The 16,742-nt window shown below is 33.7% G+C and overlaps 6 protein-coding genes across 9 annotated transcripts; 3 read left to right on the top strand and 3 right to left on the bottom strand.

Annotated features, from left to right (window-relative positions):
* Positions 1–72: 72 nt before the first annotated feature.
* On the bottom strand, positions 73–1,358 carry LOC127067606 (uncharacterized). Its single transcript, XM_051002783.1, has 3 exons — positions 1,209–1,358; positions 1,077–1,127; positions 73–817 (listed from the first exon to the last, which is right to left on the bottom strand). The coding sequence occupies exons 2-3, from the start codon at positions 1,081–1,083 to the stop codon at positions 222–224; spliced, it is 603 nt and encodes a 200-aa protein (XP_050858740.1). The 5' UTR covers positions 1,084–1,127; positions 1,209–1,358; the 3' UTR covers positions 73–221.
* Positions 1,359–1,555: 197 nt separating this feature from the next.
* Positions 1,556–5,075, top strand: LOC127067549 (pre-mRNA-splicing factor ISY1 homolog). Its single transcript, XM_051002647.1, has 4 exons — positions 1,556–1,931; positions 2,022–2,044; positions 2,133–2,451; positions 2,521–5,075. The coding sequence occupies exons 1-4, from the start codon at positions 1,929–1,931 to the stop codon at positions 2,887–2,889; spliced, it is 714 nt and encodes a 237-aa protein (XP_050858604.1). The 5' UTR covers positions 1,556–1,928; the 3' UTR covers positions 2,890–5,075.
* Positions 2,878–8,795, bottom strand: LOC127066836 (synaptotagmin-14). The gene is made up of 8 exons (XM_051001085.1): positions 8,647–8,795; positions 6,930–7,118; positions 6,679–6,813; positions 6,519–6,580; positions 6,254–6,430; positions 5,827–6,144; positions 5,401–5,754; positions 2,878–5,325 (listed from the first exon to the last, which is right to left on the bottom strand). The coding sequence occupies exons 1-8, from the start codon at positions 8,678–8,680 to the stop codon at positions 5,113–5,115; spliced, it is 1,482 nt and encodes a 493-aa protein (XP_050857042.1). The 5' UTR covers positions 8,681–8,795; the 3' UTR covers positions 2,878–5,112.
* Positions 8,796–9,059: 264 nt separating this feature from the next.
* Positions 9,060–11,678, top strand: LOC127067334 (probable cardiolipin synthase (CMP-forming)). 2 transcript variants are annotated; one of them, XM_051002249.1, is made up of 5 exons: positions 9,060–10,141; positions 10,307–10,489; positions 10,640–10,981; positions 11,066–11,323; positions 11,402–11,678. In XM_051002249.1, the coding sequence occupies exons 3-5, from the start codon at positions 10,652–10,654 to the stop codon at positions 11,663–11,665; spliced, it is 852 nt and encodes a 283-aa protein (XP_050858206.1). In that variant the 5' UTR covers positions 9,060–10,141; positions 10,307–10,489; positions 10,640–10,651; the 3' UTR covers positions 11,666–11,678. The 2 variants fall into 2 exon arrangements, with proteins under 2 accessions (XP_050858206.1, XP_050858133.1); XM_051002176.1 differs by lacking the exon at positions 9,060–10,141 and having other exon boundaries at positions 10,294–10,489.
* A 47-nt stretch (positions 11,679–11,725) lies between these two features.
* On the bottom strand, positions 11,726–13,031 carry LOC127067227 (complex I intermediate-associated protein 30, mitochondrial). 2 transcript variants are annotated; one of them, XM_051002057.1, is made up of 3 exons: positions 12,485–13,031; positions 12,173–12,396; positions 11,926–12,063 (listed from the first exon to the last, which is right to left on the bottom strand). In XM_051002057.1, exons 1-3 carry the CDS (start codon positions 12,847–12,849, stop codon positions 12,023–12,025), a joined length of 630 nt encoding a protein of 209 aa, XP_050858014.1. In that variant the 5' UTR covers positions 12,850–13,031; the 3' UTR covers positions 11,926–12,022. The 2 variants fall into 2 exon arrangements, with proteins under 2 accessions (XP_050857924.1, XP_050858014.1); XM_051001967.1 differs by having other exon boundaries at positions 11,726–12,396; positions 12,485–13,029.
* Positions 13,032–13,037: 6 nt separating this feature from the next.
* LOC127065866 (polyribonucleotide nucleotidyltransferase 1, mitochondrial) lies at positions 13,038–16,492 on the top strand. Of its 2 annotated transcripts, none has more exons than XM_050998860.1 (7): positions 13,038–13,347; positions 13,624–14,541; positions 14,629–14,802; positions 14,938–15,131; positions 15,207–15,370; positions 15,447–15,758; positions 15,843–16,492. In XM_050998860.1, the coding sequence occupies exons 1-7, from the start codon at positions 13,190–13,192 to the stop codon at positions 16,218–16,220; spliced, it is 2,298 nt and encodes a 765-aa protein (XP_050854817.1). In that variant the 5' UTR covers positions 13,038–13,189; the 3' UTR covers positions 16,221–16,492. The 2 variants fall into 2 exon arrangements, with proteins under 2 accessions (XP_050854817.1, XP_050854907.1); XM_050998950.1 differs by having other exon boundaries at positions 13,138–13,226.
* Positions 16,493–16,742: the final 250 nt, after the last annotated feature.

The raw sequence follows: 16,742 nt of genomic DNA, 5'->3' as shown, positions 1-16,742 counted from the left end.
GTGTTGTACATAGTCCCTTTATTAAATTATAAAAGGTTTTGGAAGCAAATAATATTATTTAAACAATTAAAATTATATCTATAATATGCTGCTTTATTATATATTTATATATGTCATGGAAAGAAAAAGATTTCTGAATTATAAAGCTATATCACACTATATGATAGTTTGATATTTATATATCCCACATAATTAAACATAAATTTATCATATAATAAGATTTACAAATATTCTTTCAAAATAGGTTCCATTTCTAATGGTTCATTATTAGGAGCAAATCTGGCTACGACATTGCCTTCTTTATCAACGATAAATTTGGTGAAATTCCATTTAATGGTTCCCCCTTTATCTCCACCCAGCTCAGTCAGCCATTTCCACAAAGGATGAGCATTATTCCCATTGACATCTACTTTGTTAAACATGTCAAAAGTAACATTATATTTTTTAACAAAGTTAAGAATTTCTTGAGAAGTTCCTGGTTCTTGACCACCAAATTGATTAGACGGAAACGCAAGAATTCTCAATCCTGCAGAGTTTCCATACTTCTCATATAATTGCACGAGTTGTTTATAATTGGTATCCGTTAATCCACAGTTGCTAGCAACATTAACAATTATTAATACATGACCACGGTATTTGTTCAAGTCTACATCATTTCCATAGATATCGAGTGCATGAAAATCATAAACAGAAGTTGCAGATTTCAAAGATTGTTGCTCATCATTTTTAGATGTACATAGTTCTTTATTGTTGTCCTCACAATTCTCAGATAATACTGTCGATAAAAAGCAGATGAGAAGCAACGGTATCTGGATACCTAATGAAGACGAATAAAGAAAATCCTTAACAAAGAATAAAAACGTAAAGAATTACGATTAAATTCTTTATATGATTACAAAAAAATACAATCTAATGACAGTTTGTCATCTCATTCCAATCCACAAATAAATATCCTATACAATTTCATACATTTTAACAACCGCCATATACTGGCTGAATATTATTTATTAAAAAAAAATAATCGTTTACATATATCAAATTTAAATATTTGTTCTTAACAAAAGAGAATTACTCACGCAACATTTCCGGCAGAATGCAGAAGAATTGAAACACAACGATCAATATATCTACAACGATTAAAATAACTTTGTCTTATTACTTCTATTTATTGTCAATATTAAAATTTAATTAGACGTAACAATAAATACCTTCGATGTATCCCCAATGTACTTCAGATCAGTTGTGACAAAAGAACACAGCTCTTACCGGTTTCTTTGTTACTGAAATTTTTTTTAAATAACAGACAAGGAAATACCAGTTTCTTTTCTCTGCTTCTGTTCACCAATCAGAATTCCTACACGTACCGTGGATAAAGAAAACAAGACACTATCTTAAAATGCACATAATTTTATAAGAAAAGTTATCTTTGTCAGATTTATACGATAAAAAATCGTTTAAAAAAAAAATATTAACATGTGCGTGTATTTAAACGCAAACTATCTTAATAAATATTATCTTTAAATAACTCTTATCTTGAGTTTATATAGCGTTCGTGCTTTAGCGTACAATAGAATTGTGTATTGTGTATATTGGTCCATTTTCAAGGAAGTTTGTTTATACTCAAAATCACGTTCTTCAAATTTACATACGCATACTTTTTTTATAACAATTATATAGAAAATTCTAAAAAGATTAAAACACATGTTTAAAATGTGCTATCAATCGTATTCACTGAATGCGTTAAACTTTTCGATATAACCTAAAAATATATAAACTTTAATAAAACGAAGTCTTACTATTCTTTTTTATTCATGTGGTTATTGTAGAAATATTTTAATTAATTTAATGCATATTATTATTTATTAAATGAAGTTGTATTGAATAAATGTAAATCTCTTCAAATCAAAGTTTAAAACACACATACAAATATGGTAAGTACAAATTACGTATACATTTATATATGTTAAAAACAAAGTAATTTCTTTATAAAATTAAATAAAATTGGGCTATATTTTTTTCAGGCTCGTAATGCTGAAAAGGCTATGTGAGTAAATAAAGTTTTCTTGCGAATCCTTATAATTTTTTATTGTAGTTTTCTTCATAGAAAATAATTTGTTAAAACGTTTTAATAGGACCACCCTTGCGAGGTGGAGGGCAGCTCAAAGTAACGAAGGAGCTAGAAAAGAACAAGAAAGAAGACCTTATTTAGCCTCTGAGTGTCGAGATTTGAGAAAAGCTGAGAAGTGGAGAATGCAAATCATTAGAGAAATTGCAAAGAAGGTTGCTCAGATACAAAATGCTGGTTTAGGAGAATTTCGAATTCGTGATCTAAATGATGAGATTAATAAATTGCTTAGAGAAAAGAGACATTGGGAAGCACAAATAAAAGAACTTGGAGGACCAGATTATTCTCGTGTAGGACCACGAATGCTGGATCATGAAGGACGAGAGGTGAATAGATATTTTATCATCATTCGATACATTTACTGAAATTATTTATACTTTATGTGAAACTTTTAGGTACCTGGAAATCGTGGTTATAAATATTTTGGTGCTGCAAAAGAATTACCAGGAGTGAGAGAACTCTTTGAACAAGAACCTCCACCACCCCCTCGTAAAACACGTGCAGAATTAATGAAAGATATAGATGCCGATTATTACGGATATAGAGATGACGACGACGGAATTTTGTTACCGTTGGAGCAAAAAGCGGAACATGAAGCAAGAGACAAAACTATAGAAGAATGGCTACAGCAGAAGAATAAAGAATCAGATTCAGAAGAAGAAATAGAAACGACTTCACAAAAACCTATTCCATCGCAGCAAGATATACAAGAAGCATTACTTGCAAGAAAAAAGAGAGAACTATTGGAGAAATATGTTCTCTGACTGACACTTTATTTTTTATGCTCTTAATAACAACTATTCATAAATTTATTTAATTGTATCAGAGTACATTTTTATAAAACGCGATAAATATAGTTATTTATTTGTAAGTATGTAATAACATTGATCAAGGTAATTATTTTGTGCAGTAGACGTTTAAACTTTAATCGTTACTTATCGAGAAAAGGGTGCTGTAGATAAAATATAAATAAAAATCCGATGAGATAGTCTGTTTATAACGTTCGCGATCTTCACTTATAACAGTTTTTGAAAGAAATCGCGAATAAGATGATACAGTAGTGCGTACCATCTTGATCTCATACTTGCATAAAATTCTTTTTTTTTTTTTCAATTTGGCATACCTCCCTGTAACAAACGATTTTTAAAATAATGTCGTTTGTTGTATCTTGACTTCTCTTATAACGTTCACTGGGCGTAGAACGAATTCTTTAAATTCTTTAGAGTAACTTGACGAGGTGATATATAAGGCAATGTAATCACGAAATGGTGCTCTTGCAATGAGAAAGTCATAAGGTATCTTGTCGACTTATTACGATTATTTCATTTCGAGTTGAATTACACACAAATAAAGAATTTGTTTTTGAAGTGAGAAAATTCTGGAGTGTATCATTGTCTGTATGTATGCAAGCACAACTCAAAAACTTGCATTCAATATCGTGTCATTTATAAACAGACTGTAACATAGTAAGTTATGTACAATCATGTTACTGTTAGGACTCAGAAGTCAATGGCACTAAAAGTACTAAAGTATATCATATTATTCTTCGATTTTTCTAACGTAGACGTGTTTTTCCCGGTCCAATTATAAAAATCATTAAATTTATTTTCGCAATTTCTTCTTTGACAGGTGAATTAAAGAACTACTATTATCGGTTTTTAAGTGTACTAGAACCAGAAGTGCTAAAGAAAATCGAAGCTGTAATATAGCGTGTACTTATATTTACCGACGAGTTAACTTCTGAGCCCTTGTATAATCGCTTCGTGCCTAATACATAAACGACAAAACAGTTCGAGCATGGATTAATTTTTTTTAATGGCTAAAAGACTATAACACTTGTAAGGCTTGAAAAGTCAAGCTCTAAATGATTCGTAGCTTATCCGTTGATCAGTCTCTCGCCCATTTTTTTTTTCTTCGCTATCCAATTCCATCTATTATTAAACGCGTAGATAGTATTGTGACTAGATCTATTCGTACTTATGAATTACAATCGCATAAATTTCTATGTCAATAATAAGATCGATAATCTACGATCATCATCACATCTGCATCAACGGGGTGCGTTTTGCGATTTATTGTGCGTCATTGAATTGTAAACGTGTCCTCGTCCTATATATTTCTCATTCAGCATCGCACAACGTCAATCCATTCTCGAACCATCTCAAGACACAAATTCGTCGTACTAATTTGTATGAAGGAATCACTGCATACTAGAATATATATTGAAAAAGTACCGCGGAGCAAAGATAAAACTCGGCACACTTGCAGCTCGAATCATTTTCGATTCGTTTCCTTCTCTCTTTCTCTCTCTCTTTTTCTCTCATTCTCTCTCTCTCTCTCTCTCTCTCTCTCTCTCTTCTTTCTCTCTCTATCTTTCTCTTTTGCACAAAGAAGCATACATGCGCACGAACAGATACACGCACATACATATACAGGCATACACACGCGCGTTCGTTCTCTCCTTTCCTTACGCGTTTTCCCTACGTATCAGGTGTCACAGGTGGGACCACGACTTTTCCTAAAAAGGGTGAAAGGCACAAAGTAAAAGATAAACGATCAAGGTTTTGGCTCAGGCACATATATCCGAGTCGGAGAGTTCTCGTGCCACAAACTCGTGACCTCGACGAAGTCGGTGGTACCACCGTGATGGATGAAATATATCGAAAACACCCTCGACTCCCTCCGCCGTATCAAAAAGGGGAATGTATATGTGTATGTACTTGGTACATCGAGTATAGAGTTTACAACTCAGAGTTTTTTTAGCGCTTATTATTACGATAGCAAGCAGCTCTGATCGTAATGCATATCGACTATCGACAGATGAAACGCTTATTGATTCGCGCGTGTATGTATGGTGTTTGTTCGTTTTCTTTTTCCAGTCGGGCAGTGCACGTTGGACTTGCTTCGTCCGACGATGCTGCTTGAAAAAAATGCCTAAAGTCGAGAAAAATCTTTATATAGTTCGTCGTGCGAATCCTTCTTTCGCTTCAAGGACGTAAAAGCGAGTGCCAGCGTTGAACTTGCGTGGGCTGTCGGGCCGCACGCATATCGTTCCAATGTTGTAATTCCTCCGAGCCGGAACTGTTCAAACCTAGACAGAGCCAACCGATCATCTCTCTTCCTTTCTTGCCCATACCGCCTCTTCGCCGATTATAAACCGAAACGAGAAGCGTCACGTCACCTAATTGAAAAAGAGCGACCTACGAACAAAAATAAAATCAAATGTATTCATTTCGATTATCGTTTAAGATATTCAAAGGATATACTTTTTCTACCTGGAAAACAAAGGTCTCCTTATAAAGTGGATTCGGTTGAGCTCTTTTTAAGCCCGTCTTCGATCGACTCATCTCATGACCATTGCTATCGACGAGAGCCAATTTCACATAAGTATCCGGTGGTTTAGTATCGTTACCACCGCCACCACGAAAATGAGAACCCTTGATAATTTCGACCGATAAACGTCCGGTCGTACCGTTATAAGATAGCCCTATTAATATTTCCGCAACACTACCACCTTTCATGCTACTCCCATATGGTGGTATAGTAGGCGATGCGTACGATTGAACGGATTGTTGCGAACCCGTAGAATCGCTACGCGTCAAACTGCTGCTCGTACCCCAATCCTGAACCTGTAATTTCAATGAGAATCCATTTTGGTATTTTGTAGGACAATCGTTTCGTAAGACAATCATTTAATTTACCGAAGATGGCGGAGGTTGCAAAGTCAACCAAAGAGTGGTTTCGAGTTGTAAGTTGATTTGATCGAAAGACACTCTGGCCTCTCCGAGCAATCTTTCCCTACGCATTCTTCCACCCCATAAATAGACTCTTAACCGTACTCCCATAGCATTTACATCCTCCGGATTAACACGAGGGAGGAGGAAGCTTTCCATGTATTGAGGCGAGTTACCCTGTCGAACGCGAGTCTTACGTCTTTGCTTCTTAGATGGTAACAATACTAAACGCACTTGACTGCCACCGATTCCGGCCGGATAGTTTCGTCCTTGCAAGACTTGTACCTGCCATGGTAAATAATATCGTAATATATGCAAGTACTTTATATACGTAATATATGCACGTATATTTACAGTAGAGAACGATTAAAAGATATCGAAAAAAAAAGCGTACCGTCATCTCACGCATCGGTGCATCGTAAAGAAAAGCGACTTCCAAACTACCAATTTCCTCCTGCACTGCTCCCACCCTCGTAATAACGTCGTTCGTCGTTGGTGCATTCCGTTCGATCTCTGTCTCCTGTTCTCTGCTATCGAGTATGATACTGGAGGCACCGACCTCCACTACGCACTAAATTTCAAAAGAATTTCAAATTTCAAAAAGTATACAAGAGAAGGTAAATGTTCGAGATTAGATACGCATAGTATACGTAGATTACCTGTTGCTGTTGAGCTGTCGGCGAATGTTCCTCGGTGCAACTACTCGAAGTAGTTCCGGCGTCTGAAAAGCATTAAGTAGAACGTATGCACTTCGATATATAAGATATTTTTTATTTACGTTAACCTTAAAGTAGAAGGGAGAAAGTTATGACTACCGACCAACGATCGCTGGCCCATCCTCAGCTTGTATAGTCAACGTATCTGGTGGCGGATGAGGATGCGAATTCAATCTTCGAAGAGCGTCTTCTTCCGAATCGGAACTCGTTTCTGGATCCGAATAGGAAAATGCCTTCACTGTAATAACGTATCATCAACGATGATTATTTTGATCGACGATATCTTACGTCGTAAAAGGTACGAAAGGATGAAAAGGAAAGGATTTACGAATGTACGTAGGCGCAAATGCGTACCTATATTCTTCGATATTTGAGATGCAGAGCTATTGCTGGACTCACAAAGCGGAACGCAAACTCCACCGAAGAGAGCAGCCGAGGTGGGCGGTGTGAAGCACCACTTACGAGAGAGATAGAGGAAGATGGCCAGCAATAGGACGATAAAGCCAGCAACGGCACCCAGAAATGCAGTCGCTTCCACAGGTACTAAAACAAACCCGATATAGAGAATCTTCGAATCGATTTTATTAACTTTAACTATTATCGCGCGAAATATTATCGATTTTTCGATTTCTACAGATTTCTCAACATTGGCATGTATGAACTTTCGAGCGACGATCTCGTGACAAGCGAACCGTTCTTGATAACGTTATTCGCGTTATTGGTTACACGCTGTTACCACGTTAGCACGCTTATTATTTAATGCAAAGAAACTTTACTGATCTTTAACACACAAAGAAACAGGGAGAGTCTAATGTGTACGACGGACTATGTAACGTTAAATATGTAATACGTATAGACGCGAAAAAGAAAATGATATCATAATTCGTAATGCCTTCGTAAGGATTTTCAAGTGCAAAAGGTTAGAGAGAGAGAGAGAGAGAGAAAAAAAATTGTTTTTTTTCTCTTTTTATTTTTCTTTTATCAATAATGATATATTTATAGTTTCGAGCTGAGAACTCTCGACCATCCATAAACGAATTTTATAATCAACTACCGGTTGCGCATAGTACTGTCGGTATCGAACGTTTCAAACGATAGCGACGCATTACACTTTAATGACCCGGAATAATTAATCGTCGCCCCAGATACCGCAGAAACTATCGTGCTACACGCAATATTCTACGCACGCACGGTCTTCCGATGTTACATATTTCTTTTCTATTCCGGAAAAGGATAATAATGAAAAGTTAATTCTCTCGCGAGTTTCCCTAGTAAGCGCGTAAGACGATTTTTCGAAGAGACGTGCTTTCATCCGCGTTATTCGCTCGATGGGTTCGTCGATAACGCGACGAAAGGAATCGCGACTTTGTGGTGTCACAAAGGAGAAAGAGGCGAGAAGGGGAGAAGGGAAGTTGAAAGAGAGAGAGAGAGAGAGAGAGAGAGAAAAGGGGAGAATGAAAAAAATAATGGCTTTGCGCAATGCGGAAGATGGAAAGAGGTACACGCGTACGCTTTTAGTATCGTTTGTAAAAGTTGCTTATGAGAATGAGAAAAAGTATTGGTGATGGTATCGTTGAAAAGTGTGAATGGTGCACGTGACGAGAGCTCCTCGTTGTCCGAGGACGAAGAGAACGAAGGTGAAGGAGTGTTGGGACGAAGGGGGGGGGGGAGTGTATCAAGAGGGTGAGATAGACCGTGAGATGGTGGATAGGTGGGAGGTGTGAAGGAGGTTTGTCGCGCGGCAATGCGGTCGGTCGGTCGGTCGGTCGGTCGGTCTGTCGGTCGGTCGGTCGGTCGGTCGGTCGGTCGGTCGGTCGGTCGGTCGGTCGGTCGGTCGGTCGGTCGGTCGGTCGGTCGTTTACTAAGAGAAGCTCGGAAATTTTAAAGAACCCATTACCGCAGTTAAGAGTTCTTTAACGAGCTGTAACGTTACGTGACTATACGTATTTATGTGCTTGCAATATTTGTGTTAGGGGCAAATGCAGACCGCGATTCGACGACTCTCGTGGCTCTCGGCTCGGCACTCGGCTCAATTCGCGGCTCGACTCGCGACACGCTCGAGTGGACTTACCCGCTAAGAAATGGTCTGATCCAGCCAGAATCATGCTCGTCCGTGGTGACACATTTAAAAAAAAATAGCTCGAGCCACCTTACGTGCGTCTCTCGATCGGGCACGATAAGTAAGTCGGCCAAGATGAGGGACGCATCGTACGATATAATTTTTCTTTCCTTTCACTGTGTATTAATTTCTTCGCAGTTCGAACGGAAAAACACGGGCGGCGACGCTTCACGCTCGCCTTCCGACGGCTTTCACAGGAAAAAAACGTGGACGCTTCCTCGAGGAGCGCCGCGGTACGTGGGCGAGGGTGTACACAACGGCACTCTGTTGCTCCGCTCTCTGACAGACTTGCGCCTGCAGCACCCTAAGCGCGACACTGCCACGCATGCGTCTACGCCCCTCGCGATTACCGTTCCTAAACACTCTGCTTTCCACGATCAACGTGCAACCGACTGATCGACCACCCGACCGACCGCCTGACCAACCAACCGACCGACCGACCGACCGACCGATCACTCCTCTCTATCCTATCTTCTTCTTTCTCCTTTATTCATTTTTACCTCTTTATCTATATTTCTCTCGTTTTCTCTATTTTTTTTTCTTTATTTCTAATTATATCCTTTTCAATTTGTTACGATTTACCTAGTTTTTATTGGGATCATTCTCGAATCAACGAGCGAGTGTTCTAAATCAAGAAATATAGCATTATGAGAAGATAACGTAAAGTGCTTCTCTTTCGGATAAAGTTTGACTTTTTTAGATATCTATAGACCAATTCAAAAACGACTGTCTATCTAAAGACAAATTTTATGTAAATCTATCTACAAAATGTGAACGTAATTCTTTCTTTATATTCTAAATCTCTTTTTAAAGGAATGAACTAAGATATGATTTAATCGTATTAATTAGAACAAAATATTTTATATTAGATTTTTTACATTAATAAATTATGAATTATTTTATTAATATAATTTTATACTGCATAGTTTTTACTGGAAATATTTATCAAAATACGCGCATTTTAAAGTTTCATTTTTTATACACTTATGTATGGTGTGTAGCCTATCTACTAGGGATATGCTTCCAAAATTATTTTTCAAATTTTACCGCTAGATGGTGCTTGAAAATCTCGAAAGAATCGATCGAGGACATCGAGGTTCAATTCAAGGTCGTAGTTACGATGATCTAGAAATACCGTATTAAAATGTAGACCTTCGATTTATAAATAAAACGTTTAATTGAAACAATGAAAATAAATGTAAGATTATTGTTTACAACAATATTGACTCTGTTTCGTTAATCGACTTTTATAAAACGATAACATTTCTATTTTTGAAAATGCAAACCATTTTTTATTTTTTGATGAAAAAAATCGAATGTTTGATAATCTTTAGTTCCGCGGTAAAACTATTTCTATACAGATAAAATAAAAACGAAGAATGGAGAAAAAATATTAAAACTTGGAATTGTCTTATTTAATTTGCAACATTATCGTGCATACCATTCGGTAATTATGCTTTAAATCTTATAACTTTAAACAATCATCGTTATTCATATTAATCGAATTTCACTTGGACAATAAGTATTCTTCTGACATCGTTTTTTTTTTTTCAATTAATTCGTAATAAGAAAATTTTATAAATTATTGAGAAAAGTTCAATTTCGTTTACAGCGCTCGTCGATCATAGTTATCGGAATCTTTCCAACATGTCTCTCGAATATGAGACAACATTGTAAAGTTATAGATATAATAAGGTTAAAATGTGATTTTGATACAGATTTTCGTATGTAATCCTAATAAATAAAATATTTTATTATGAACGGATTAACCTCATTTAAAATCTCACTATAAAAGGTAAGTTTCAATTATTACGTGTTATAAATTGTTAATTATAACCTAAAAATAACATTTCGTAATCAAGCGAATATTAAAGAAAACATGTTGATTATACGATGTGTTGATTATATATGATATAATGTTTTTCCTATTGAATTGAAAAAATAGGGACAAATAATTATGAGTTTCATTACGATATTACAACTGAGACAGACTAGAATACTAACTAAATGTCTCTTAGAACAATATTTGAAAAGATACTTAAGGTGTCAAACAAAGTTTTATTGCATTAAACATACTAGCCATAAAAATGCTATTAATTCGAAAGATCGTACTATAAAAAGGAAAGCATTGAAGGCACGTATATTGGAAGATATTAAAGAAACAAAAAAAAAAGTAGAAGGAATAATTGAAAGAGAAAATATATGGACTGTTCCCAATCTTCTTTGTGTGGGTCGTATGGTTACATCGCCTTATTTAAGTTATTTAATACTATCACAAGATTACCAGGTAAGTTTGTTCTCTTAAGAAAAAATGATTTACTAAATGATTATTATTTGACAAATAAAATATGACATCTTCTAAAAATTATAGGTAGCACTATGGCTATTGGCATTTGCAGGAGTTAGCGATTTAGCTGATGGATGGATTGCGAGAACATGGTCATCGCAAGCTTCTAAACTTGGCAGTTTTTTGGATCCTGTTGCTGATAAATTACTTGTAGGAACACTCTTTCTGTCTTTGGCATGGGTAGGATTAATACCAGTGCCTCTTACATGTCTTGTTGTTGCAAGAGATATTGCTCTAGTTGTTGCGGCATCTTACATCAGATATCGATCATTACCTGCACCCGTATGTAATAGAAGTTTTTTTCCTAAAACTCTTTGGTATAAAAACATTTTTTCCCATAATTATTCTCCCATCTTCTAGAAAACATTGGCAAGATATTTTGATCCTACACATGCGACAGTACAGTTAGCGCCTACTATTGCGAGTAAATTGAATACAGCAGTTCAGTTGTCTTTTGCTGCTGGGACTGTAGCAGCTCCTGTTTTTCATTTTGTAAACCATCCTGTTCTTCAATGTTTATGCTATATAACTGCAATATCAACGCTTGCTGGAGGTATTAGTTATTTGACATCTAGGAATACGTATAAATTTCTTAGAAAGAAAAAAGTTTCAACACGGTCATAATAAATATTATTTTTCCATTATCATTACTTAATAGCAGATGAGTAATGTACAGTTATCGAATCTTATGTACAAATTTATTATTGCAATTTTTTACATATACTATTTTGCATATCGATATTCAAGTACTATAATGTTTACAGAGAAATATATTAGTTAATAAACTTGTATATGTATATCTACACTAATTAATCTATGTAAATTGGCCTTATTAAAATAGAACATCATCTACTTTATACATTTCATAAGCAAACTCTTCCCATTCAAAGGGATCATAAACTAAGCCGATATAATCTATCTCCAGCTTAAAAGGGCCAGGAATCTTATCAGAAGCAATAATACCAAAACTTGATATATTATTTAAAGGTATAGGTACTTGATCGTCTTGTATTCTTCCATGACTAGACAAAAAGAATTTTGAAAATGGTATTTTCACATATTGCCAATATGGACCACCTCTTGTATACATTACATAATTATATAAATCATTCCAATTTATATCATATAAACCTTTTGTTCCAATATTGATCATATAAGTTCTACCATCTCCTCTTACACGCATAATAAGATGATTGTATAGATGCCAATCTAACCTTGTTTCTCGTTTAAAACTTTTCCTGAACGTTGCTGTTTTAAGAGCGCAGTAACCTGCGTTAATTATTTTACCATCTTTTGGAATTCTAAAATCTAATTGACCAGAAAAAACAGCTTTCCCCTCTGGACTTAATTCTAATCTATAAAAATGTAAAATCTTTTAATATAAAACTTTTTCAAAGTTTTACATTAAACCACATAGAATTAGCAAACAGATCATATACTCACTTGCAAGTCGAATAACCTTCATTATAATCACTGTCGCATACAATTAACCATGAATCCAAAGATTTTTCATTACCATTAAAATCCCAAACAATGTCTATTTCATCTGATGGATGAAAAAAATCTTTACCTTTGATTAATTCTTTTGTTTCTTTTTTTAACAAAGCTAATTCTTCTTTCAAATGAAAGTAACCTTTCTTTGCTTGTTGTAAAAGATTCAATTTTTTATTCTCAGGTCGCCTGTCATATACTTTAGGATAATTTGATCTTTGATCTCGTTGATACGCGTGTACTAATCTATAACTTGGATAAATCGTATTTTTCACAATAGGTCTATTAAATAGAACAACACGCGTTAAGAAATTCATTTTGTAAATCGCTTGTTTATATTATTACGTTCAGTAATTTTATATACATTGTTACAAATTTTCGATTTTTTTTCAAAACTATATAATATATAATATTAGTATATATCAATTAATTATTAATAACGATATATTTCTTCATCAATTTCTTAACTAAAATTACTATTAAATCATACGAAGTCAACTAACGATTATTTATTTACTCGTAAGATGTATTAGTTCTGTCGAACAAACAGAAAATGCTAATACTACCCTCTAGCGGTAAGCGTAATAATTAAAATCGGATGTTTACTAAATATCCGAAACGGATGTCTATTCGTAATCTGATGATCCTTCAAGAAAGATGATAGTTACTGCGAATTGTAGGTTATTTAGATATGGTAAATTACGATCTTTTTGTTATAAAAAATATCGTAACAATATCATCTATCCGAAATTTAAAAGAGCTGTCAGTAATTTCAATAATACTGAATTTAATACCGAAGTACAATTTTCTAATGGGTAAAAATATATCTAACCTCTTATTATCTCATTTCTTATTATTGAATGTATTATATGTTACAAATTCTTATTTTATTTGTGATAATTACTAATAATAATATCATTCACTTTTTGTTATTATTTAATTATTTCATTAATAAGTATATAGCTTTATACATACATACATACATACATATATAAATAAGATTATATATAAATATACATATATATATAAATAAGAATATAATACTCTGATCAGTATATAATAAAAATTAATTTTGTTTTTTTCTCATATAGGAGTCATCTTATCATCTCTGGTGGGAAATATGCTCAACTTAGCAATAGTAGTGCAGTTGTATCTATCGGAGATACATCCGTTATGGTCACAGCAGTCTGTAGTAAGATTAGCAGTAACGAATCTATACTTCCTTTAACTGTAAATTATAAACAAAAATCTGCAGCTGTTGGTCGTATACCAACCAATTTCATGAGAAGAGATATAGGAACAACAGAACATGAAATTCTTACAAGTAGATTAGTAGATAGATCATTACGACCATTGTTTCCACAAGGATGGAACTTAGAAACACAACTAGTATGTAACACACTTGCTGTTGATGGAATTAATGATCCAGATGTAATATCTATTAATGGTGCATCTGCTGCTTTGAGTCTATCCGATATTCCATGGAATGGTCCTGTTGGTGCAGTAAGAGTTGGAATGATAAATGACGTATTAAAGATAAATCCTACTAGACGAGAAATGCAAGAAAGTACACTAAATCTTGTTGTAACTGCAATGAATAATAATTACGTTGTTATGTTAGAAGGATTTGGTGATAATATTAATGTAAATAATTTAAAGAAGGCGATAAAACAAGGTGTTAAAGAATGCCAGTGTATAATTCATGCTATTACTACATTGCAAAAGAAATATGGTAAGAAAAAAATGAACTTTACTGTTGCTAACATTCAAGATGTAGATGATATAACAGAATGCATACGGATGAATTCAGAAAAAAATATACGAAAAATATTGACAAATTTTGAACATGACAAGTTATCCAGAGACAATGCTATCAAAGACATTCTTGTCCATATAACTGATATTATTAAGGAAAAGTATCCTGAAGTACATGAAAAAAATATAGAAAATATATTTTATAAGTTTGTTAAACAGATTTTTAGATCACTCATCTTTGAAACTAATGTAAGGTACATATATAATAATTTTATAGAACTAATTGTATCAATATTATTAATATTTGTACGATACGTCATCTAAAATAAGATACATTGAAGGTGTGACGGTCGTGACCTGCAAGAACTAAGAAAAATTGACTGTCAAGTAGATTTATTTAAACCTCTTCATGGTTCTGCGCTTTTCCAGAGAGGTCAAACACAGGTTTTGTGCACTGTTACATTGGACTCTTTGGAAAGTGCTCTTAAGATGGATACGGCGTCTATGTTAATAAGGTATATATATAATATATATATAATATATATATATATATATATATATATATATATATATATATGCAATATAAAATAGCATAGATACATATAATTCATAAATATATTGTTTTTTAATATTTATTTATATGTTTGTAGCGGTATGAAAGAGAAGAATTTCTTTCTACATTATGAGTTTCCTCCGTACGCGACTGGTGATACAGGACGTATAGGGATTGTTGGGCGTAGAGAAATGGGACACGGAGCATTAGCAGAGAAGGGATTAAGATCCGTTCTTCCAAAGGATTATCCATTTACAGTAAGATTGACTAGCGAAGTACTTGAATCAAATGGTAGATATTTTGATATTATATAGTACAGGGAAATTATGATAAATTTTAAATTAATATTATGCTGTTTACGAAAAGGTTCTTCATCTATGGCTTCTGTATGTGGTGGGAGTTTAGCTCTTATGGATGCGGGAGTACCGATCTCATCAGCAGTTTCAGGTGTTGCTATGGGTTTGATAACTCAATACAATGACCAAAATCCCTCTGAGATTCAAGATTACAGGATATTAACTGATATATTAGTAAGCATTTTATATTTAATTTAATGATATGTGAATTATTAAGTTTTTTATTACGATTTAAACATTATTTTATTAGGGTATGGAAGATTATTTAGGGGATATGGACTTTAAAATAGCTGGAGGAAGAAAAGGTTTCACGGCTTTGCAAGCTGATATAAAAATTACAGGTGTCCCTTTAAAAATCATAATGGAAGCTATCGATCAAGCTAAGATTGCTAATCAAAAAATCATCACAATAATGGATAAAGTACTATTACAGCCGCGAAAAGATCATAACGATAAGATGCCAGTAGTAGAGGACATAGAAATTCCTGTACATCAAAGAGGAAAATTTCTTGGAGTAGGTGGTACAAATCTAAAGAAACTTCTGATCGAAACTGGTGTTCACGTATGTATTGTTTATATATAAGATAATAATTCTTATATTTTCTATGCATTATATAAAATTATTTGTTTTTGTTATTGTTATTAGGTATATCCAAAGGACGATGATATATATACTTTATTCGCACCTAACGAATCCGCTTTAAAAGAAGCCAAAGAAATAATAGAAAAGACGTTACAAAAGGATCGTGAACCTGTATTAGAGTTTGGAACTATATACACTGCAAAGATAGTAGAAATTCGAGAAACTGGTGTTATGATCACGCTTTATTCCAATATGGTACCTACGTTATTACCTACTTCTCAGTTAGATCAACGTAAAGTGTTTCATCCTAGTGCTCTCGGTTTAGAAGTTGGACAGGAAATAAAAGTTAAATATTTTGGCCGAGATCCAGTTTCAGGTTATATGAGGCTGTCACGGAAAGTTTTACAAGATCCCATTTCTGTTACAAGAACATTATCGTAAAATTAAAGAAAAATTAGGTTATGTTTATGAAAATTTCATCAAACAAACAAACAAACATAAACAAATCTAGATTATCTTAGATTTGTTTAAGCAATAAGAATTAATTCTTTTGGATTAATTATATGTTTTTAAATCATTCTTGCAGAATATTATTACATTCATTTTTATAAGATTAATAATATTGTACAAATCTTATTTAATACACATAAGATTGCATAAAGCATATTTGCATATAATTTTGTAATTATAAATAAAAATAATTCTCATTAAAATGTTATTCTTTTATTATATTTATATTACTAATTAAAAAAATGCTTGATGATTAAAACATTAAATTAATATAAATGGATTAACAATAAACTTCGACATTTTACACTGTCGATAAATTAATGTCGATGTTATATCGACCTAGGTCGATAAGTTATCGACTCCGCATAACACAAATAATTTTAACTCTTTAGATATGTTACCAACAAAATATTTTATTTATGATTTATTCTGTAGGTATACGTAGATACCTGT

This window comes from Vespula vulgaris, chromosome 1 (assembly GCF_905475345.1).
Source record: "Vespula vulgaris chromosome 1, iyVesVulg1.1, whole genome shotgun sequence".
NCBI classification, from domain to species: domain Eukaryota; kingdom Metazoa; phylum Arthropoda; class Insecta; order Hymenoptera; family Vespidae; genus Vespula; species Vespula vulgaris.
This window is presented reverse-complemented; position numbering and strand designations above follow the sequence as displayed.

Excerpts from the sequence above, each read along its gene's own strand:
- LOC127065866 (XM_050998860.1), top strand. The coding sequence starts at position 13,190 with ATGATAGTTACTGCGAATTGTAGGTTATTTAGATATGGTAAATTACGA. Across the intron at positions 13,348-13,623 it reads GAAGTACAATTTTCTAATGG|GAGTCATCTTATCATCTCTG; the intron begins GTAAAAATATAT and ends TTTCTCATATAG. Across the intron at positions 15,132-15,206 it reads CGAAGTACTTGAATCAAATG|GTTCTTCATCTATGGCTTCT; the intron begins GTAGATATTTTG and ends GTTTACGAAAAG.
- LOC127067227 (XM_051001967.1), bottom strand. The coding sequence starts at position 12,849 with ATGAATTTCTTAACGCGTGTTGTTCTATTTAATAGACCTATTGTGAAA. Across the intron at positions 12,397-12,484 it reads GAAGGTTATTCGACTTGCAA|ATTAGAATTAAGTCCAGAGG; the intron begins GTGAGTATATGA and ends ACATTTTTATAG.
- LOC127066836 (XM_051001085.1), bottom strand. The coding sequence starts at position 8,680 with ATGATTCTGGCTGGATCAGACCATTTCTTAGCGG. Across the intron at positions 6,431-6,518 it reads CGACAGCTCAACAGCAACAG|TGCGTAGTGGAGGTCGGTGC; the intron begins GTAATCTACGTA and ends TTTGAAATTTAG. Across the intron at positions 5,326-5,400 it reads AGGAGACCTTTGTTTTCCAG|GTCGCTCTTTTTCAATTAGG; the intron begins GTAGAAAAAGTA and ends TTTTGTTCGTAG.
- LOC127067549 (XM_051002647.1), top strand. Across the intron at positions 2,045-2,132 it reads CGTAATGCTGAAAAGGCTAT|GACCACCCTTGCGAGGTGGA; the intron begins GTGAGTAAATAA and ends ACGTTTTAATAG. Across the intron at positions 2,452-2,520 it reads TGGATCATGAAGGACGAGAG|GTACCTGGAAATCGTGGTTA; the intron begins GTGAATAGATAT and ends TGAAACTTTTAG.
- LOC127067334 (XM_051002249.1), top strand. The coding sequence starts at position 10,652 with ATGAGTTTCATTACGATATTACAACTGAGACAGACTAGAATACTAACT. Across the intron at positions 10,982-11,065 it reads TACTATCACAAGATTACCAG|GTAGCACTATGGCTATTGGC; the intron begins GTAAGTTTGTTC and ends TAAAAATTATAG. Across the intron at positions 11,324-11,401 it reads ATCGATCATTACCTGCACCC|AAAACATTGGCAAGATATTT; the intron begins GTATGTAATAGA and ends CCCATCTTCTAG.